Below are 23658 nucleotides of genomic sequence, written 5' to 3'. Positions count from 1 at the left end.
GGTAGTGTAGTGCGGTAGTGTAGTTTGGTTGTGTAGTGCAGTAATGTTGTGTGGTAGTGTAGTGTGATAGTGTTGTGTAATGTAGTGTGGTAGCGTTGTGTGGTAGCGTTGTGTAGTGTAGTGTGGAAGCGTAGTGTGGTTGAGTAGTGCGGTGGTAGTGTAGTGTGGTGGCATATTGTGGTGGTAGTGTAGTGCTGTAGTGTGGTGTGGTAGTGTAGTAGTGCTGTGTATTGTAGTGCTGTAGTGTAGTGCAGTAGTGTAGCGTGGTAGTATAGTGTAGTGCAGTAGTGTAGCGTGGTAGTGTAGTGTAGTGTGGTAGTGTGGTGTAGTGTAGTGTGGTAGTGTAGTGCAGTAGTGTAGCGTGGTAGTGTAGTGTAGTGTGGTAGTGTTGTGTAGTGTAGTGTGGTAGTGTAGTGCAGTAGTGTAGCGTGGTAGTGTAGTGTAGTGTGGTAGTGTTGTGTAGTGTAGTGTGGTAGTGTTGTGTAGTGTAGCGTGGTAGTGTAGTGTAGTGTGGTAGTGTTGTGTAGTGTAGTGTGGTAGTGTTGTGTAATGTAGTGTGGTAGTGTTGTGTAATCTAGTGTGGTGGTGTTGTGTAATGTAGTGTGGTAGTGCTGTGTAGTGTAGTGTGGTAGTGTTGTGTAATGTAGTGTGGTAGTGTTGTGTAGTGTAGTGTGGTAGTGTTGTGTAATGTAGTGTGGTAGTGTTGTGTAGTGTAGTGTGATAGTGTAGTGTAGTGTGGTAGTGTAGTGTAGACACTTATTAGAGATGGGATAAACAGATAGCAACTCCTGCTTGTGCTTTCACGTGTCCCCTGCCCCCCCCCCCCCCTCGTCCCTTACATCTGGTTGTCATTGTACTGTGGGGAGTTCGAGTACTGTTGGTCAGGCATCATGGCCCCCGTGGCTGCCCCCATAGCAGCCTGCTGCGCTGCCTGCTGGACGTGGGGGTTCTTCCAGGCCCCTGTAGCCCACTCCTCCTGGGCCTTGCTCATGCTGGCCCCACTGCCACGGTAGAAGTTATGGACCTGGAGACGGGGAACAGAGGGACCAGGCTGCACATAAAGATGACGAAGAGGCTGCCCATAAAGATGACAGAGAGCAATGGAGACCTTTAGTTGCTACCCTAATCACCAGCCAGCCCAGTGGAGTTTATGGAGAGAGACATAAAGATCTCCACTTCTGTGGAACCATAAACACACTTCTGCTCTAGGTTGCCCATGTGTCCTTCGGCTGGGACATATCACGGAGGACACACACTTGCCTTGGTGAGGGCGATGAAGGACAGTGTTGCCGTCACAGTGAAGAAGGAAGTTGGGATGAGCATCAGAAGAGCAATCCATAGGTTGTAGCTGAAGAACGAGATGGTAGCCAGCCAGCCACTGACAGATGGAGGAAAAAAAGACAGTTACCAGTTGTGTAATGTCGGTCTACTGGGAGCAGGCTTTGGGGCGGCAAGTAGCTTGGCTTTGACAGCACCTCGCCAATAACCAAAAGGTTCTATTATCAAACCTAAGCAATTGGAGCAATGATATTGAGGAACTTAATGGAAGCTGCCAATATCCATTACATGCCAGTCAAAAGGAATTCAAGTGACACAGAGACCTCAAAAGCCACAGGTGGCATCGATACATGACACGACGCGAGTATCAGTCAAGATGGAAATCTGACATTTCCTTATATCGCCAAGTTCATGACACGAGTGAGTATGAGAATGTGGGAGGTCACATTGCAGCTGTTTAAAGAGATAAATGTAATGGCTGAAGAAAATCAATGAGATTGTTGGCAACACAATGACTATTATAATACCAAGTTTCTAAGCATTTGGACATGTCTTTCAAAGTAGGTTTAATGAAGGTTATAAAGTGTAAGCAGGTTATCTTACCAGTTTCCCCAGCCTGGGATCCCAATGCACTGTATAATACTGATGCCCACCTGGGCCATGAATACAAAGAAGAACGCCATGAAGTTGAACGAGCTGTCAGTCCTGGGAGAACAACAAAAGGAATTGTAACTAAACACCGGGACAAAACCCATTTGGCAGTGTGTTGAAGTAAATCTATTTTCAAAACTTCTCTTGGCAGTAACTGACGTCTCTTGATTACTCTGGCAGTACATCGCCGGGAACAAGCCGAATGGTGTCATTGTAGGAAACTGGGTTTTTCTTGAACAAATAAATAGACGGGCGGAGGAAATAACGCTAGGCCCTTATTTGTTGTTGGACACCTACATGTGTGAGTGGAATCCACTTACTTGAAGGCCTTGTAGATTGGCCTGAACCAGCACACGTAGGAGCAGGGCGTGAAGAGAATGAACCATATGATGGCCATGCCGAAGTTAGTCACGCCCCCTCCACCCAGCATCCACACGAAACAGCCAACCAGATTCACAGCCAGGGTGATAGCGTGCACTGTAAAACGGAACCGCCAATCACATTGATTCACGCAGCGACCAAACCAAAAAAAAACACCAGAAAAATAATACCAGAACAACACACAAAACCAGTCTGTCAGGGACCAATGGCCATATTACGATAAGACAGCCAATGGGAGGCTGAACTCAACAAGCTTAGATAAATTAAGCCTTTCCACCCCGGCAGGTGTCCACATCTCTTCTCTGTCTGTTCTCTGTCTCAGACATAAAACCAATCTCCACCTCTTTACTTCTAATTGGTTGTAATTAGAGCACTCTGTTAGCCAGCCGTTCACTCCCAACCTGCTTCACAGATCTGCCATAGGCAGCCAATAAGGTTCAATTGCTGGTGTACAGAGAGAAGACATGGACCTATATGTTAGCTACAAAGTAAAGCTGTAACAAAATCAATCAATCAATCAAATGTATTTATAAAGCCTTTTTTACATCAGCACAGTGCTTTTACAAAGCACTCGGCCTTAAACTCCAAGGAGCAAAGAACAGCAGTGTTGATTTCCAGTGGCTAGGAAAAACTCCCTAAGAATGCCAAAATGTATGATGAAACCTAGAGAGGACCCAGGCTCAGAGGGGTGACCAGTCCTCTTCTGGCTGTGCCGGGTGAACATATTAAGATTACAATTGTAATAATTAATAAATGCATATGGGCCAGAGTCTATTTCAACTTTGTCCAGGACGGAAGCATGACCAGATGGAAAAGAACAGGGACAACACGGGTTAGGGGAGAAGTGGCAGCACAGTGGCAGCTGAAATCAACAGGTATCGTCTTGATCTGCAACACAACCAGGAGGACTTTGGACAGGGACAGCAACAGGTCTTTCAAGCCAGGTACTCCGCAAGGATTTATAGTGGAGAAGGAGAACTTAGTGGAGAAGGAAAACACTTGCTTTCAAACTGAGGTATGGTAATGATTCTGCTTAAAGATTAGGCATATATGAACAACATATTACACAACCAGAACCAAAATGTGAAGTAAAGAAAGTTCCATCTTTAATGGGGATAAGGGATCTGCAGAAAGAAAGAATGTGAAAATAAGCTGTGAGAAGAAGGGCTAGTGTATGTACTCTATCCCAGGCCGGCTTGACAGATACATGTACAGTATTTAGCTACTGCTGAACAACCTCTGTCATGTCTTTTTTTCTGCTTTGCAGAGTGCAAATTTCGCTGCAGTAGAAAAAGAAAGCTTGGCATGGGAGAGGGTAACTGTCTGCACTGGTGTTTTAACCACAGTGATCGGATCTTGCATTCCACTGGACTGCAAAAAGACCTAGATTGAACCACTGAACAGAGTTAAAAGAATTTTGAAGCTTCCTGAACTATTCTGGCCCAGTTTTATTCCATTTGCGTTGTCTTTTCCAAGACAGGTCCAGCAATAATGACTGATGCCTAATTGGGGCAGCACAGTATAGCTTCCTTATACTTGGTTTGGCACAGTTTCAGAAGTATGAAAGGGACTCCAGTGCATTGTAGTCCCTATGTATATGAAAATGATCGCAGAGTGGTTGACTAACGTTGTAGTATGGCCAGTGGGTGGTTGTCACTCACAGATCCACAGGTGGTAGAGTCTCTTGCACATGGTGCGATGTTGTTCAGGGATGTCCTCATCAAAGTCCTGGTAGAAACATGGCTGTAAGGGGATGAACCCTGGGATTGGAGGGAAGTTATTCTCTGTAGGAGAAACAGTAAGAGTGTTTGTTTCACCGATGAGAGACCAAACAACCGTTTCAGTTAATTACTTTCGTTGAACAACATAAACTATCAAACAAAACATGATGCATGTGGTGTGAATTTAAATTAATGCAAATCCTTACCAGCCATGAGCTTTTCTGTTCAGAATGTTCTGGTCTTCAAATTCTCCCAACCCTAGGAATCAAGAATGTGTAGTTCTGCAAATGAAAAATATCAAAATACAGTAATAACACCAGACCTTGCTTTCTGACCAAAAGTTAGGACTGTGAAATGTTCATCATTTTCTTTACTTCCCATGTTTTACAGAAATCCTTCTTTGTGAATTGTTGGAACAAGTGGAGGATTGCCTACACATGTCCAAAAGTAAACAAAAACTATTGAAACCGTTCCAAATGTATAAAGACACCAAATAAATAATAATGATAATAACTATAATAATAATGATAATAACTAATTATTAATATGTCATAATATCTTCACATACTCAATTATATTTTGTTGAATTATATCTCTTTATAACACTTTTGTTGGTCAAATTCAAACTTACTGCCCATAAAACAATATTTCACTTTCTTTCCAAAATCATGTTGGAAGATTCCTGACCCTGAAAGATCTATGGGCCAAGAGGAACTTAAAAATCCTTTACTCCTTTTTTTTTTACACAGCCATAATATCATTAAACAATATCACTAAGTAGCTAAATATCTATGCAAGTAATCAAGCTGTGTGAGAATGTTTAAAAAACATCCCTGGTGGCACGCTAGCACCCTCTAGTGAGAAGGTAAAACCACTGTTTGTTGTTTCTGCGCCAGGCCTCCGTCTGGCTTTGCAGAAACAAGGCCACCAAAGGTTTAAGAAGCTACTGCTGTGTCGTTCTTTTTTTCCAATTGGTTCTGAGGAGTATCAGCTTAAGTGTTTTTTGCTGTCTTACTAATGTCTTATTCATGTTGTAGCTACATTTTAGTCTTTGCTGCCTCCTCGACTATACAGGTGCTACACTGTTCACCATTTACACATGTTTAACACTGGGGTGTTGGGGTTGAGGAATACAGTTAACAGAATAAGAATATATAGCTCCGGAATAAATAAAGAGACCACTGCATCTTATTCTTTCCTTTCCAAAAAAGTCAAAAAAAAAATTTGAGTGAGGAACAGAAGGGTCAAAATTAAGAGACCACTGAAAATGTAACACTGTTCCTCACTTAAAACTTTCCTTTTCAACTTTTTTGGAAAGGAAGGAAAAAGGTGCAGTGGTCTCTTCATTTTTTTCCGAAGCTGTATACATACACAGTATATTATTTTTTAACTAGTAGATAGCCTGATTTTACACCTGTTTTGGAATTCTGAGCTTAAACTCGAGATATTCAACCTTCTCCTGAGGCACCCCTTGACATTTCACAGTCTTGTAGCAGCCCTGAACAGGCACAGCTGATTCACTAATCAAGTGCTTGATGATTAGCTGACAAGTCTAATCAGGTTAGCTACTATAGATCTAGAATAGCTAAAATACATGGAACGGCTGGTGGTCCCTGATGCCCTGTGAAGAGAGCTGAATACCTCTGGCTTAAAGACAGTGGATAGGCTATTAAAAGCCTTAACTAGACTATTCCAAAACTGCAGCTAGTGGTAAGAACCCCAATTCCAGCAACGGGGGCATTTAGGCTGCAATGCCCCCTTAAATTGGGTTTTGCCTAAAAGATAAAATGACAGTTTTAAATTATTTACATACTGACTCATATTGATTTGACATAGTAAATACATTTCTGAGTGGAAAAATAAAAATTACAATAATAGCCAGAATACCCTTCTATGCCCTTTTGGCACTTTGAACGGCAAATTAATATTTGAAAGGTGCGGATTTACAACGTATGTTGCTGACATCATCACACAGAGACCTTACAACCGAGCATCACACACAGAGTGAAACGAGCGTCTAGGTATAAAACAAGTTCGTTTGTCTTGAGATACAGGCGTAAGTACATCGGCAATCACTTAGCTCAAGCGTTAATAGTGGTAGCTTATAATAGTAAGTAAATCTACGCATATGCATATTCATACTGTATATGCATATGCATATACACTGTAAAATCTATTCGAAGTTTGTTCAGCAGAGACGACACCAGACTTTCACCACGTGCGGGGCCAAAAATGTCTTTTGCGCGAAACTTTCCAATAGTAAAATCAAGTTGTCCATTTTGATTTAGTAATGTAACTGTCATAATATAGCAAATAAGGTAGCTAATGTAACGGTTTTGTCTGTATATCCCATCATATTCTTCATTTTTATGGGCAGAAATTCATTTAGGACTATAATGAGCTCAGGAGCGCCCCATTCTTTAGGGAGAACCCTGAGCTGCAGTGACTACTATTTCTTGTTTTTTCTCTTCGGTTAGGCCACTGATCACATTAGGAGTTGTAGGGTATTTCTCTTTTAGCCCTGAAATACATTATGAAGGCAATATTTTACTCGTGATTATAATATCGCCCAGGTATAATGTAATGCATGGATTTTCAGAATCTACAATCTCAACGTTCGACTCAAGAGAATTACTGACAGCCGTGATGGACCCATGCTCAAAGACGGCTCTGTAGGTTTTAAGAACTGTTGATCCTTCCGGTGAGAATAAGTGCAATACCTTAGCAATAAATCTGACAGATATGCACGAATACCCCAGTCAATAAAATTCGTGCTGTTTGAATTTGACTTTGCTGAATAAACCCATAAGCTACCTCATGTCATGTCAAACCGCTATCTTTCAAATTAGGCTACTGCTATGCTGACATGGTGATCCTTACGGCCGGGTATTACGGACTTCCATTTGAAACATAATCTGCTTACCTCGTTCTGTCCTGAGCGACTGTCTATTTACAATATGCTGTCCCTTGGCTGCATGTTCTCAGTAAGACGTAATCGAATATGAGGAGTAACAAAGATAGACTAATATTAAAGCGATCAAGTGAAATAAGAGTACTTTTACTTTTTAAACGATATCGTGGAACTAGTAACTCTCCAATGACGTAGCTATCCTATCATTGTCTACAAGCCTGATGGTCTGACCAATAGGCACACTGCTCCTTACAATATAATGGTCCAATCGCAGTCATTCCAGGGCGGCGGCTGTCCGTGGTGCTGATATTGAAAGTAGAGAGCCATTGGCCTACACTGGTGATAGTGGTCGACTTCGATTACTTTTTTTCATGAAGATCCACAAATTAAAATTAGATTATGAAATTAATCAAATGCTGGATTATTCATCGATAACTGTCTAAATTGCAGGTCTCATTGTGGTTATAATAAAGTAACAATACCAACAAATAATTTAATGGTTGATATTAATTAATATGCAGTTCTGATCTGTTAAGTTCTGATCTACATTGTTAAATAGGGTCGGGGTTATCATCAGAAGGACTACCAGTTTTTACTATATTGACATGTATTCGCTTCATAATGTGCAGATCAGGAGAGGATTTTAACCAGCAGATGGCAGTATTAGTATATGTTTGATTTATGCTTGCAAGCGAGGGAGTTGGTTCACTTCAGTTCAGCCTTACCTATTGTAGTTACAAGATAGATCTATTCCCTTGACATACTCATCTTATATACAGTACATAAGGCCAATATGAATCACCAATTAATGTTCCTTATTTTACAGTGTAATATGAAATTAATGTTATCATGATTTATGATGGATGAATGTAGCCCATTCTGACCTTTCCAATATGCTTGTATGGTTAATAGTATTGCCTTAACCTTTGTTTCAACCTTGGTTAGACATGCTACACATCTATCTTAAGAATAAAGACTAACTGACCCCAGTTGTACTGTCTGGTATAGGCCTTTGTTACTTAGCGTTACACATTAGGATGTTCTGACCAAAATGCCTCTCCAACCCATCAACCACAGAACTATTTTATTTAATAAATCATATTCACAACATGGATAATCCATACATACTTTGACCCCAATCTTTAATTGCAATATATGTCTCTATATCTACAGTGTTTTATTTTTTTCACTGCTTATTTATAGGTGATAGTTTGACCTACATCAATATTCTGTAGTGGAAGCCTGAAGTTCAGTTCACATGAGGACAGAGGCAGTCATTTGGTAAGGCTCGCTATGAGGCATCCTACGATTTATTTCCTTGAGTGTCTCCACATTCACATGGCCCTGGGTATTTCATTATGGTGTCTGGTGGGATGGTACGGGCTGGAGGTCAGCCTGTAATACAGGGGTAAGGATCCTGTGTTCATCAGACATGGTGACATGAGCAAAGGTTAGACCTGATGTGTGGCTGCCATGGACATTAGTCTTAAAATGTTACAGAAAACAAGTATGTTTATGTGCTTAAGCTTCCCAGGCTCTACCTGTCCAAATCCAGAATGAGCAAGAGAGTCACAAGAGGGTAACCAGTTTTTTATTGTGGCGTTAATCTGCTCAATCCAGAATCTTTTCCAACATGAACGGAGTTGAAATGTAAGTGAATGTATTGGCTGGATAGGAACACGCTGTTACAGCAGCATGCAGGAACTCAGGTGATTCCTGGATCAAAATGCGGAGGAGCTTCACCTTGTGGTGCACCACGTGATATGTTGATACGCTGTCATTCCATTTCCACCACCCTATTCTGCTTAACTAATGCCTTGAAGTAAAGCAGGCAGGGGCTCTGCTTTAAACCAACACAGCGGAGGATGCCCAGTGGCCAACAGTATGGAAGTCAACGGAACAGCACAGGGCCACACGGCATCCTGCCGTAGCACTTCTGCCAAAACACTGTGATCGCAACCTGGGTGAGCTAGGCCAGTAAGCAACTGCTGCGGCTGAAGTAATTTAAACGGGCTCGGCGTCCAACAGTGAATCCACATGACAGGAAATATTTCAGAAACCACTGTTCCGATGGTTAGGAATCTAGGAAGGAGTGATGCGTCTTAAGGCGTGAGGCATCCTGCCTTAGTCTGACTAGAAGTTAATCTGTCCATTCTGGAATGGCCATAAAGTCTCTGAAAAATAGCGCAAGCGCAGCATATTTTGCAATTTATAACCCAATGTAAACATTTAAACCCCTATTCAAAAATGTCTTAAATGATTTGACCTCTCATATCTGTAAACTTTTAGCGAGGCAGCAATATTTCGGGGCCCTTGGGCAGAAGCGCCACTAAAATAATAAATCTGGAATTATATTAACATGTTCTTGGTATTGTTAGAAATTGGCCGTTTCGTATAGTGGTTGTAATAATTAGAGAAAGTATATTATTTATTGCAGCATTAGAAAGTCTTGTTCATGAGGTTACGGACCTGGTCTTCCTTACACAACCTCAATCTCATCTCAGTCAATCTCTTCTCCCTGTAATGTTGGTTACCCGCTAGCCTATACATTAAGGGCGTTTCTAACTTTTTAGAAGTCAACCCCCATGCCATATGGCCATCGTAAACATTCCTGTCATTAGAGCGCTACCTACTGAGAGATAATCTAAACAGAGAGGTTTCTGTTGTTCTCATTATCTAGGCACATTCACTTCCAATGAAACGTACATTCATATTGTAATTGTTAATGCTCAGATTCTACAGTATTTTCAGAAATGCCTCAAACCTTTAAAATTTGAAGAAAGCTTTGTAGGATTTCTTGAACTGTGTGTTGCGGAGGAAAATATAAATGTTGTTAGTATTTGTGTATATCTGTAGAATAGTTGTAAATCATCTAGTTAATGCCATAGATTCCAATATATCATGTTTTGCCTTGTTTATTGACCTACCAAAGGCATTTGGTACAGTAGATCATTCCATTCTGCTACATAAGTCTGTGAGGGGATGCCTGTTTATGGTTTAAGTGTTATCTGAGTGACAGAACTCAGGCTGTCATGTCTGAATTTACATAAAGGGGTCCCACAGGGCTCAATTCCCGTACCCATGCTGTTTTTCACTATAGATAAACCACATTGGTAGTTCTTTGGAGCAATGTGGTATGCAGGACGATATAGTGTTTTCCCCTGTTGCACCAACCGTAACACAACCGTAGCTGTTTCTCACTTACAGTCTGACTTCCAAGCATTGCAGAAGTTGTCTGGATGTTCGGTGGGTTCGGTGGGTCCCCATTGAGCTCAGAATGTCTGTTTTTACATTTCATGCCCCTGACTTATGGGATACCCTCCAGGCCTCCTTCAAATTAGATTTGCAGATGTTCCTTAATCCATTTAGATCATTGGTGGAGGGGGTCATCTGAGATGATTGTACATGTTTTTTAAATAAATTCTGTGTATTTTTATTGTTGTGTTTTCATTTGTATTTATTTTGTGAATTCTGTTCCCAGGGCTCCCTTGTTAATGGTACCACAGTCTCAATGCTGATATACCTGTAGAAATAAAAGTTACAATAAAAAATTCCTTCCAGCAGGTTATCTTGGCCTGTCACACACATTCACCCTGTAGATTTACTCCTTTTGTGTGTGTGTGTGTGTGTGTGTGTGTGTGTTGTATTCATTTCCATGTCAGTTACTTTTTTGTTGATTTATACTGAATATGTCATTGTTCATTAAACATGTTTCGCAATAGAGACAACCATTCAGGACTGTGGGAGTGTGGTCTGCTATATTTTGTTTTCTGTCTCTGTCAATCTCTGTCTTTATCTGTCCCTGTCTCTATGTCTGCCTCTGTCTCTATCTCTGCCTCTATCCCAGTCTCTACCTGCCTCTATCTCTGCCTCAGTCTCTACCTGTCTCTACAGTATCTCTGCCTCTGCCCCTGTCTCTATTTCTGCCTCTGTCCCATTCTCTACCTATCTCTGCCTCTGCTCTATCTCTACCTGTCTCTATCTTTGCCTCTGTCCCTGTTTTTGTCTTTTAATTCACTTTCACAAAGAGAGACACCGTTTCAAGGTGATGAAATACAGTGGCTCCCAAAAGTATTTAAGCTGGTGGAGACATATTCAAATAGACTCATTATTGTAATAGCTGCCAAAGATGCCGCTACCAAATACTGACTAAATGGGGTGAATGCAATCAAATATTATTGCATACGTTTCTAATGTATTGTTTTGACATTCTGGATATTATGTGTTGATCTGGACCCAAAACCCCTAATTAAATCCAATTTGCTTCCGTGTTGTAATACTATAAAACGTGGGAAAGTAAATACTTTTCAGAGACACTATTGCAGTAGTCCGCACACTGTTAGGGGATCTAGTACAACCTATTATAGTTTATAACAAAGACATCTGCATATGCCAGAAACCATCAGATTCAGAGGTCAATGCATCATTTGTGTAAATATGGGTCAAGTGTATTGGATCTTAGATGCATGACCTCATTCGGAATTTCTCTCTGATGAATGTTACTTATTTGTCTATTTCTAGACCATAGGTATGGGACAAGATTGTTGTTTGGATAGGCTCATTTGTCACCAAGTTCTCTTATTTGTCTGTTTGCTTTTTTGATTAGTGTACCTCTTCAATGTCATTAAGTCTATTTGTTCAGCCCTTGAAGCTGCCAGAATGGATTTCTTTCACCTCCATGACTGCTTATTGAAGACCCTCAAGGTCTGGACCCCTGTGTATTATACTGTTGCATACATACTGAATGATGAAGTCTGCTCTATAAGAATGCACATACACATAAACAGTTTATGCTACAGCTTAGCAAGTATATTACCTGTTCCTCCACTCTTAGTCTGCCCCACACTGGTCTCAGACTAGTGGCCCTCTGCTTGATAATTACAATACACAAACACCCTCCTTGACGATGTTGGTTGGGCCATCCAAAAGGTACTTCTTGGATGGCTCCATTCATGACATTTTAATTTACTGTATCTCTGGAGTGATCTTACGGTACGTTCTGGACTTGTTTTATCGCCTGTGACCAAAGCATAGACACAAATTAGGAGTTCAAGTCTGTAGAAAAATGTTTCTGGAACCATGTGTGGTAAAAAAAACTGAAATATAATTAAAAAAAAGAAAACATCAAAATCACAGGCAGGTAATGGAAAATAGTGAAAAATCTATTTTAACAATTAAGTAGTTAAACAAATTTTGTAGTTTTTTTATGGATGGGTAACATTGTAGGGTAACGCTATTTTGAGAGTCCTAAATGTGTGCCTGTAGATGCCCTACAGATTGTCTACTGACTATCGGTTAAATTTTAACTAATTATCTACTAACCCTAACCCTTATCTATATCCTAACCCAAACCTTCATCCTATGCCTTACCTTAACCCTTACCCTAAACCTAATTATAAACCTAACCTTAGCAAGCAGTTGTTTATCAGACAATGGTTTGTTGATGATATTACTATCTATAGAACATGTACAAACATAAATTGGGACTCTCAAAATGAAATGCAACACATTGTAGTAATATTTGGTAGTCCTTTCTGGCTTAAATTCTGTCTTAATTTTTAGAGCTAACCCGCTAAGTTGCTTCTTTACCGTTAAATGAATGGCTGTCAGGAGCAGTAAACTAAATGTTAAATTTTTTTGCAACACCCACAAAATTACTTACAACTTTGTCTTAGAATGATTGTTTTGAGGCTGATGACCCTATAACTATAGTAACAAACAACAAATACTGCCACAGGAAATACATGTACAAATGTTGCTGCAGGATATGCAACTACAGTAGCCTTGTATCTTACACTTTTGTAAGTTAGGAATCCAATGCACATCCTACATCCCGGATTGGGAACAGATTTACCAATTAACCACAAAAAGGTTTTTGTGGTTATGTTTACCTTTTGGCATATGTTGTTCTAAAAGCAATTTTTCTGTTGGAAGATTAGTGTACACAGGACATAATATCAAATACCATTTGACTGATTGACTGATTTTTTTAATGAACCTGTCCAGGAATATTAAATGCATCTGGTAAGGTTCCAAACTAGTTGGTCTAAGCTCCCCTCAGTGATGATTTAATGAGCATAAATGACTTTGTTTTTAATTGATTATCATCAACTGTTATAATCTTCAGCAACAACCACACAAACATGCTGGTGTTTCCAGAGGAATTAATGTAATGAAACAAATCCATGTAATTAAATGGAATTATGCTAAATGTAGGCTATAAAACTGAAGGTATTTTACAGTAGATTAGCTGTTGATTATGTGTGGTAATTTGGTTTACTCGTGGCTTTTACCGATAGAAGTAATATTAAACATGAGAGAAATTGGGAATGGAAAATGTTGGGGTATAAAAACATTGGATAATGCTTAATTTAATGTTGGCATAACTATTATTGCATAGTGCTTTGTACAGTCTTTTTGGCTTGGATTTCCCAATTCCATCTATTCAAGATAAAAGGCTATACAGTACAACATTTTATTAAGTCACTGTGGAAAACTTACCATGTTTCAGTTTGCTGCCATATGACAGTTTGTCGTTGGTCTCCAGCAATCAGTAAAACAAATCCTATCCAATAGACCTAAAACAATTGTCAGTAATACTTACAATCCAATTATCTAAATGGATTACTCATTTGTTTATAAGCTCAAAACTTATCAAATTCAAATTTCAGTACATAGAGAAAGGTATTTTATCTATAATAAAATGATATAAAACATAGTAAATGTTATGCCATTTGGAACTGGCGGGTTCATTCTGTCTTTTTCATTAAGTCAACTGGCATACAGTTGAAATGAGACATTTCTCATGAGAGAATGTATTTCTTTACTACAAACAAATAGCTGGCTGAAACATACATTCATTTATGTTAAGTTCAAAGCCACCATACAAGATAGTGAATAGAATTGGAATATACACTGCTTCAATTGACGGAACACGTAATCATCACAGTATAACACCAAGTCAATTAAACTTAAATCTGTCCAGTTAGGAAGCATAAGCAATTGTGAATGTCACCTGTTTTGGTGCAAATAAAAGTGACAATAGGTGCACTGGAGAGGCAACAGCAAGACAACCCCCAAAAAGGGAATTGTTTTGCAGGTGGTGGCCACAGACAATTGCTCTCTCATTCTCCTTCCTGATACCATTGACTGACCCTTATGTTCCCCAGACCTGAATCCAATTGAGAACCTCTGGGACGTTATGTATCGGTGCATCTGACGCTGCCAAGTAACGCCACAGACTGTTCAGGAGCTTGCTGACGCCCTGATCCAGGTCTGGGAGGAGATCCCCCAGGACACCATCTGCTGTCTCATCAGGAGCATGCCCAGACATTGTCGGGAGTGCATACAGGCACGTGGGGGCCATACACACTGCTGAGACACATTATGAGTTGCTGTGATGAAACTCACATAAGTTGGAACAGCCTCTGATTTCAACTGTTTACTTAGATTTTTGGTGTGAGTTTGAATCCAGCCCTCAATCGGTTGGTCATTTTGGCTTCCAATGAGCATTGTTACATCATTTTGTTCTCAACGAATGACACAATGTACACTCAAGATCATCATCATCATCATTTTCTTCCGCTTATCCGGGGCCGGGTCAGCAAGCAGAGATGCCCAGACTTCCCTCTCCCTAGACACTTCTTCCAGCTCTTCCGGGGGGACACCGAGGCGTTCCCAGGCCAGCCGGGAGAAACAGTCCCTCCAGCGTGTCCTAGGTCTTCTCCGGGGTCTCCTCCCGGTGGGATGGGACCGGAACACCTTCCCAGGAACAGATGCCCAAGCCACCTCAGCTGACCCCTCTCGATGTGGAGGAGCAGCGGCTCTACTCTGAGCTCCTCCCGGGTGACCGAGCTTCATCTCTAAGGGATTGCCCAGCCACCCTGCGGAGAAAGCTCATTTCGGCCGCCTGTATCCGGGATCTTGTCCTTTCAGTCATGACCCAAAGCTCATGACCATAGGTGAGAGTAGGAATGTAGATTGTCCGGTAAATCAAGAGCTTCGCCTTGCGGCTCAGCTCTTTCTTCACCACGACAGACCGATACATCGACCGCATTACTGCAGAAGCTGCACCGATCCGTCTGTCAATCTCCCGTTCCATCCTTCCCTCACTCGTGAACAAGACCCCTAGATACTTAAACTCCTCCACTTGAGGCAGGCACTCTCCACCAACCTGAAGTGGGCAAGCCACCCTTTTCCGACTGATGACCATGGCCTCGGATTTGGAGGTACTGATTCTCATCCCCACCGCTTCACACTCAGCTGCAAACCATCCCAGTGCATGCTGAAGGTCCTGGTTTGAAGGGGCCAACACGACAACATCATCCCCAAAGAGCAGAGATGAAATTGTGTGGTCCCCATACCTGACACCCTCCGACCCATGGCTGCGCCTAGAAATTCTGTCCATAAAAATTACGAACAGAACCGGCGACAAAGGGCAGCCCTGCCGGAGTCCAACATGCACTGGGAACAAGTCTGACTTACTGCCGGCAATTGGGACCAAGCTCCTGCTTCGGTCGTACAGGGACCTGACAGCCCTTAGCAAAGGACCCAGGACCCCATATTCCCGAAGCACTCTCCACAGGATGCCGCAAGGGACACAGTCAAATGCCTTCTCCAAATCCACAAAACACATGTGGATTGGTTGGGTCAAACACCCATGAACCCTCCAGCACCCCGTAGAGGGTATAGAGCTGGTCCAGTGTTCGACGGCCAGGACGAAAACCACACTGTTCCTCCTGAATCCGAGGTTCTACTATCGGCCGTATTCTCCTCTCCAGGACCCTGGCATAGACTTTCCCGGGGAGGCTGAGAAGTGTGATCCCCCTATAGTTGGAACACACCCTCCGGTCCCCCTTCTTAAAAAGAGGGACCATCACCCCGGTCTGCCATCCCAGAGGCACTGTCCCCGACCGCCACGCGATGTTGCACAGGCGTGTCAACCAAGACAGCCCCACAACATCCAGAGACTTGAGGTACTCAGGGTGGATCTCATCCACCCCCGGTGCCTTGCCACTGAGGAGTTTCTTGACTACCTCTGTGACTTCAGCCCGGGTGATGGACGAGTCCACCTCTGAGCCCTCATCCTCTGCTTCCTCAATGGAAGACGTGGCGGCGGGATTGAGGAGATCCTCGAAGTACTCCTTCCACCGCCCAACGACATCCCCAGTTGAGGTCAACAGCTGCCCACCTCTACTGTAAACAGCATTGGTAGGGCACTGTTTCCCTCTCCTGAGGCACCGGATGGTTTGCCAGAATCTCTTCGAGGCCAGCCAATAGTCCTTCTCCATGGCCTCACCGAACTCCTCCCAGGCCTGAGTTTTTGCCTCCACAACCACCCGGGCTTCCGTCTGCCTGTACCCATCAGCTGCAAGATTTTGATCTTTAATACATTTTGTTTCATTGAATTTTTTTAGTTGGCGAATGAGCAAAATTTGGATCAGAAGGGGACTGTCCACTTTCCTTGATATATAGTTCCTTGATGAAATAATAAACCCACACGCATAAATTAATGTGGTTTAATGGTAGGTTTTAGTACCTCATATTGTAGCTTATAGAGACCTCAACTAATGTTCTGAACAGTCTTAAAATTATCTTACTTTGGCTTAGATTCAAGCAATAAAATAAATGTTTTGTAAAAATTTGTTTGTGGACAAAATGTGTTTTCTTTCTTCACACTCTGTGACATTATGACCTCATTCTACATATTTGGTCACATGACTCAATGGTGGCTTAGCTAATCGTTTAGCTTCACTTACTCAACCACTCCCTAAACCAGAAAAAGAACAATGGAAAGCCTAGTTCAGCTGGCCCACGATTAGAAAGGGTGAATGTTGTTGTCCCTGGCTGGTTGTGATCCACAGTTTCCTTTGTGGCAGACTTTAACCATTACGCTTTTAAAACAGCAGGAATACAACTTTTATCTCAGCCATTACGTTTTTGCTGAAATAATGTGGAATGTTTATGTTTAATGGAACTAAAGTGTCATCTTGTACAAAGATTATTTTAGATGGCTAGCTAATATCTATACAGTACCTATAATGAAACCAATGACTCCAAACTCTACATGGCTGGCCCCTTTTTTGAAAACAATAACAGCATAAAAGGGTGATGTAATACAATTATTCTCTTAAATATATGAGATTCATGGTATTACAGAGTGTATATATATATATATATATATATATATATATATATATATATATATATATATATATATATATATATATATATATATAGTGTGTGACAGCTAAAAAGTACAGAGCGGATAAAGATTTCTAAAAGAGACAAAAATTTGAACGTGTGAGAGGGGAATTGAACACATTAGACATCAATGACCTGTATGGATTTTATTAGCCAGTGATAGGCCTACTAGTATGTACTCATTACTTGGAATAGTCATAAGAATTGAGCAATTGCTAGCAAGACAGAAGAGGAACTTTACACTTCCAAAGCAATTTCATTTCATGGCACAATGTTAGTTTTTCTTTCATTTCTGAATAACATTGATACAATAATTACACTGGGGAACAATTTTGAACTTAATTTCTGTTGAGTTGGATATTTCACTTCATTTAGACAAAATTTGGCATGGTGATTTAAAAAATAGAGTCAGTTTTCTTCTAGCTCGTCAAGTTTGTTATTTACAGTTTACCCTCTGAATAAGCAAAATTGTATTGTTTGTCCGTAAAAGGGGTTATGTACATTTTTTGTTTTGTTTTTCTAAGCTTGTGACTGTTCAACTTATTTTGTATTCACATACTTATTTCCTTTCATTCAGATCATGGCTGCCTCTATTAGCTCTCATCGTAAGTGCCTAAACAGCCCTGATATGTTTTGCAATATCTGTGGCAGTTTCACCATTCCCAGTGAAAGGGCAAATATCAGTGCATTTGTCAAGCAAGTCTATTTTGCATATTTTTAAGTAAAACCTGTTGATCAAGAAAAGTATTGGCCCCTCACAAGGTGTGCAAGCAGTGTGTTGAGAGTTTACGGATGTGGAACAAGGGAACACGTGATAAGTTGGCATTTGGCATACCTATGGATTGGCGAGAGCCAAAAGATCATTGCACAGACTGTTACTTTGGTTTAGTGAATACTCAAGGATTTAACAAGAAAATCAAATGTAAGATCGAGCGTCCTGGTCTACCATCAGCTATACGTCCAGGGCCTCATTCAGCTGAAATCCCAGTGCCAGTTTTTGTTCAGCTACCCTCTCTTAAACATCTGGATTATGATGAAGAACTCAGTGACAGCAATGATACAGATTTTGAAATTGAAGGTGACTCAGTTCGTAAAGGATTTGAACAGCATGAGATCAATTATTTTCCTAGTTTTTGAGACAAAGCGAGGGTATCCTGGAGCTCAAAAAGTTGCTGTGAAAAATCTGGATTCAGAGGCCAAAAGTTAGTCAAATACAAGTGTCAGATTTAATTCAGCGAAAATTGTGTTCCCCAGTCTTATCAATATAGGTGAAGATAACTGACTATTTCATCAAGTGAAAAGAGAATAATGGAAATCCCAAATCTTTTACTGCGCAAGGGGTTGTGATCTATAGGCTATTACCCCAAAAAGCATGCACGGGATGCGTACTTTGAAAACCTACCAGAAATAGTCACAATATAACCGTAAACAGTTTTATTTTGGGCTTACTATAGCGTAGCTACTGAATGTTGTAGCCAGCAAAGTCTTGGTCTATCCTGAACAAATCCTAAGGCGTAATTTCTTATGAGTGTGGTAAGATTCAGACACCAGTCGCTTGCGTGGAAGGTCACATCTCTAACCACTACTCATCACTAACCATTACGCTATATAACAAGGGGTAGGCTGTCTGTCTGTCATGTCACTCAGTCACTCACTCAGTAAAATACATTTGCTCTTCTTGGCCGGCTCCGCTTACGAAGTCCGGCAAAAAGACTCCTCCAACCAGTCTGCACTAAAAGGCTATTTGGATAAGAAGCTGACAACAAAAAATATATATAAAAACTCCTTCATTCACTTGGCACATTTTCCCTATCAAACTGGTTTGACGTGGCAATAACTGTTAGTGATAACATCATCAAATATAGCACTGCTGGTATCTCCATGGATATACAATAACATCTCTCACTCCTCTAGTGATAACACCAGAGACATGATGTATGATGTAGTCAGCGACAAACTGGCAGTACCAAAGATTTCTGAGAAATGAATAAACGAGCATCAGGAATCAAAGGTCCTGTTTGCCTGTCTGCAGGGGAATGGGTGGGCATCTGTACACATGTCCCCATTAGAGATGGGGGAGGGCTGATCAGACCTTGGACAGCAGACAAATCAAAACCCCAGCTGGTATCACAGTCCTCCAACTATACGTTTAGTCAAACCCTCCTATTGATCGGTACTTGACAACTGAAAATATCCCTATTTATCCTGTCCCTCATCAAACCACATGATGAAGTATATGTTTTGATCTAGGTGGATTTTTTGTTTCTCAAACAAATTCATAAATTTGTGTTAATATTCCCTTGTCTTTTACTGAGTGAGTGAATGACTGACTGACTGAGCGACTCTTGTTAAATAGCGTAGTGGTTAGGGACGCTGCCCCTCATGCAACCAACTGGTGTTTGAGTCTCACTGCAGACATAGGAAATTGCATCTTAGAGTTTGCTCGGAATAGACAGAAACTTCACTGGCTACAACCTTGGGTAACTACATTAAAGTAAGCCTAAAATAAAACTGTTTGCAGTTAAATTATGACTATTTCTGGTGGATATTCGAAGTACACATCCATGCATTCTATTTGGGGTAATAGCCTACAGATCACAACCCCTTGTGCAGTAAAAGAGCTCTTTTAAAGAGGAGGGGTTTGCAGGATTCACTCTTTTCACTTGACGAAATAGTTGTCTTCACCAATCTATAATGTTATTCACTAATGAAAGAAAAACAAACGTTGTGCTATGAAATGAAAGACCTTTGACAGTGTAAAGTCCAACTTCAGATTTGCTAGCAATTGCTAAATTCTTATGACAATTCCAAGTAATAAGTACTAGCAGGCCTATCACTGGCTAATAAAAGCCATACAGTTCATAGGTGCCCATGTTATTTCAGCAAGAATGCAATGGCTGGGGTAGAAGTTGAATTTAGAGATAATACAGAGATGAGCTATGTAACAGCAAGTTGTGTTGTCTTGTGGGGTTATCTCTACCAATGTTGTTTGACCCTGGTTCAATTTCCCTCTCAGATGTTCTAGTTTTTGTCTCTCAGAAATATTTATCCACTCAGTACTTTTCAGCCGTCACACGGAATTAAGATTCTCTGCTTTTACTATTCATAGGTATGTGTTTGAGTAAAATGAACAGTTTTATTCTATAAACTACTTGCAACATTACTCCCAAATTCCAAATACAAATATTGTCATTTAGAGTATTTATTTGTAGAAAATAACTGGTCAAAATAATAAATGCATTGTTTTCAGACCTCAAGTAATGCAAAGAAAACAAATTCATATTTATTTTTCAACAAAAAAATACTAATGTTTTAATTTAGGAAGAGTTCATAAATCAATATTTGGTGGAATAACGCAGATTTTTTATCACAGCTTTCATGCGTCTTGGCATGCTCTCCACCAGTCTGTCACATTGCTGTTGGGTGACTTTATGCCACTCCTGACACAGAAATTCAAGTAGCTCGGCTTTGTTTGATGGCTTGTGACAATCCATCTTCCTCTTATCAAATTCCAGAGGTTTTCAATGGGGTTCAGGTCTGGTGATTGGGCTGGCCATGACAGAGTCTTGATCTGGTGGTCCTCCATCAACACCTTCATTGATCTCACTGTGTGGCATGGAACATTGTCCTGCTGGAAAAAACTATTCTCAGAGTTGGGGAACATTGTACTTGGCTTGATTCATGTGTCCTTCACAAAGAGAAATCGGCCCGATTCCAGCCTAGCTGAAGTATCCACAGATCATCACCGATCCTCCACCAAATTTCACAGTGGGTGCGAGACACTGTGGCTTGTAGGTCTCTCCAGGACTCTGTTTAACCATTAGACGACCAGGTGTTGGGCAAAGCTGAAAATTTGACTTGTCAGAAAAGATGACCTTACATTCCTCTATGGTCCAATCCTTATGGTCTTTTGCAAACTTCAGCCTGGCTCTTCTTTGCTTCTCATTGATAAAGGGCTTTTTTCTAGCTTTGCACAACTTCAGCCCTGCCCCTAGGAGCCTGTTTCGAACCGTCCACGCCGTGCACTTCAGCCCAGCTGCTGTTTGCCATTCATTTTGTAGGTCAGTTGATGTCATCCTACGGTTGTTGAGTGACATTTGAATGAGTTGACATCATATGTGGGGATCTAACATCATATGTGGGGATCTAACAAGATCAACACATATGATGTTAGATCATATGTGGTATGTATGCGTCCTTACACACATAGATGGAAAGCAAACAGTTGGCAGGAGTAGACAGGAAAAGAGTAGAAGGGAATATGAGAAAGAAGGGGGAGACTTATCGACTTCTGGGAAAGCTCTGAAATGGCCAGCCAGATGATGGCGTCACAGTGAGGGTCAAAAGCCAAAGGGACCTCCTGAATCACTGTTGGGGATTCAAGGAGAAATATGGGGATTAATAGGTCATAAGAAACAGCCACAACATGTCATAGCCAAATCACATAAACAATTGGTTACATATAAGTACATTATGAACTGAAATCTACTATAATGACTAGACCCAATTGGCAGTAAGATGCTCAGAAACTATATGACATAGCCTAACATAGCCTAATATGCTAATGCTAATATATTGTACGTCTTGGGTAATCTATCTTATTGTACTCATCAAGTTGCTTGACTCAAAGTCCATGATTTCTTCCAAAAATCTATTCCAAATTGGTCTCCTATGTTGCTTTTCCACATAGGAGTAGCCATTTAAACTTTAAAGGCTGAGTATAGTTTCGTGAGCAGAGACAGCTATTCGTCTTGCGCAATAGTCAGTTTGGTTGAAGATTTGTTGGGGTTGTGTGTCCTGTGTGTGCATCTGACTGTGATCGTTCAACAATTGCCGTAAAGGGTGGCTCGTGTGCTCTCAACCTAGCTAGTTTCAAATCCATTGGTCGTCATTTGGTCGTCATTTGAGGAAGGTAAATGCTTTACACTCACATAAAGGATTATTAGGAACACCATACTAATACTGTGTTTGACCCCCTTTCGCCTTCAGAACTGCCTTAATTCTACTTGGCATTGATTCAACAAGGTGCTGAAAGCATTTTTTAGAAATGTTGGCCCATATTGATAGGATAGCATCTTGCAGTTGATGGAGATTTGTGGGATGCACATCCAGGGCACGAAGCTCCCGTTCCACCACATCCCAAAGATGCTCTATTGGGTTGAGATTTGGTGACTGTGGGGGCCATTTCAGTACAGTGAACTCATTGTCATGTTCAAGAAACCAATTTGAAATGATTCGAGCTTTGTGACATGGTGCATTATCCTGCTTTTAGAGATTGGTGCAAATCCCTAATATTTAATACTCCTCCCAATGCATACTTAATATATAAATCTGCCATATTACTTAATCTGGTTTAACATTGTAAATTAACTCAAATATTATTTTAGGTACAAAGGTGTATTCTCCTGGCGTAGGTACAGTAGTACCATGAATAAGTGAATTGTGACATCACCAGGAAAGTGAACAAGGCAGAATTACCATGAAGAGATTGATGCATTCCTTTCAGTAGCCAATTTACTTTGTCAGTTTTATTACCAAAGGCAATAGAAAAAAGATCTTTAAACTTTCCTGCTATGTTTAGACCGAAGGCATCCACTTCATCATCTGCCCATTTGACAGTGAGACCACATGGCGATTTGAAGCTCTTACCTGTTAAGGATCCAATGCATAATACAATGCATTGATCATCATTGGGTTTTCATCCAGAGAGATTGGAAAGTTTATCTTGGTCTTCAATGAGACAGCACAGTGAATCCACTTCTGGACTCATGAGAAAATGGAGTCTTCTGCAATCGCGGAGACCTTTTTTATAGCCCCTGGACTTCTAAACCATTGGTACTCATATTGGTTTGTGATTTTAATGGCTGGTATTTCAATGATTAGGGTCAATGGACATCCTTGTTTTACAAAAAAAAAAATATATATATAAAATCTAGTTGCACTTTATCAAAGGAATTTTCAAAACTCACTATGAAGATTTAGCCAATTATATTAGACTTATTGCTCTATTATTTCCAGTTATTGACACATGTTGTCTCCAGTGTATAGATACAACCTCCTCTACACACCTCCAGTGTATAGATAAAACCTGTCTGGTATGCATCCAGTATATCCTTTTTAAAAGTGCTATCATTTTGCAAGAATTTTTGTACATCACAATACTTAAGAGTAAAAGGCCTATACTTTATATGGAATCGGATCTTTATATTCCCCATCTGTGTTTCAATAATAAGTAAATGAAACCTGCTTGCTGTAATCTTCCTTTTTGATAATAGTTAAAACAAGCTAAAAAGGGTAAAAAAAATAAAAAAGATACACTCCTGTTGGTATTGCCATTGATTCTTTTCCAGTCTGAGATGACAGAAAAGTTCCTCTACTGATTTTAGCCTTTACCCTAAACAGGCCATACTGAAGTTTGGTTGAACCACCTGGAATTGAGAAATGTCTTTGTACAGTAATTGAGATGAGGTACTTAAGTCCAAATGGATGATGCCATGTTTGAAACCTCTGACC

General features: G+C 40.7%; 1 protein-coding gene across 2 annotated transcripts; it reads right to left on the bottom strand.

Annotated features, from left to right (window-relative positions):
- Positions 1-723: 723 nt before the first annotated feature.
- Positions 724-7145, bottom strand: LOC105015776 (secretory carrier-associated membrane protein 5). Of its 2 annotated transcripts, none has more exons than XM_029114261.2 (7): positions 6955-7145; positions 4238-4312; positions 3972-4094; positions 2250-2406; positions 1882-1983; positions 1261-1378; positions 724-1024 (listed from the first exon to the last, which is right to left on the bottom strand). In XM_029114261.2, the coding sequence occupies exons 2-7, from the start codon at positions 4242-4244 to the stop codon at positions 836-838; spliced, it is 696 nt and encodes a 231-aa protein (XP_028970094.1). In that variant the 5' UTR covers positions 4245-4312; positions 6955-7145; the 3' UTR covers positions 724-835. The 2 variants fall into 2 exon arrangements, with proteins under 2 accessions (XP_028970094.1, XP_028970096.1); XM_029114263.2 differs by having other exon boundaries at positions 4238-4289.
- Between the last annotated feature and the right edge of the window lie 16513 nt (positions 7146-23658).

Source organism: Esox lucius, chromosome 2, assembly GCF_011004845.1.
Source record: "Esox lucius isolate fEsoLuc1 chromosome 2, fEsoLuc1.pri, whole genome shotgun sequence".
Lineage (NCBI taxonomy): Eukaryota > Metazoa > Chordata > Actinopteri > Esociformes > Esocidae > Esox > Esox lucius.
The sequence above is the reverse complement of the archived record's forward strand: the minus strand, read 5'-3'. Positions and strand labels throughout refer to the sequence as shown.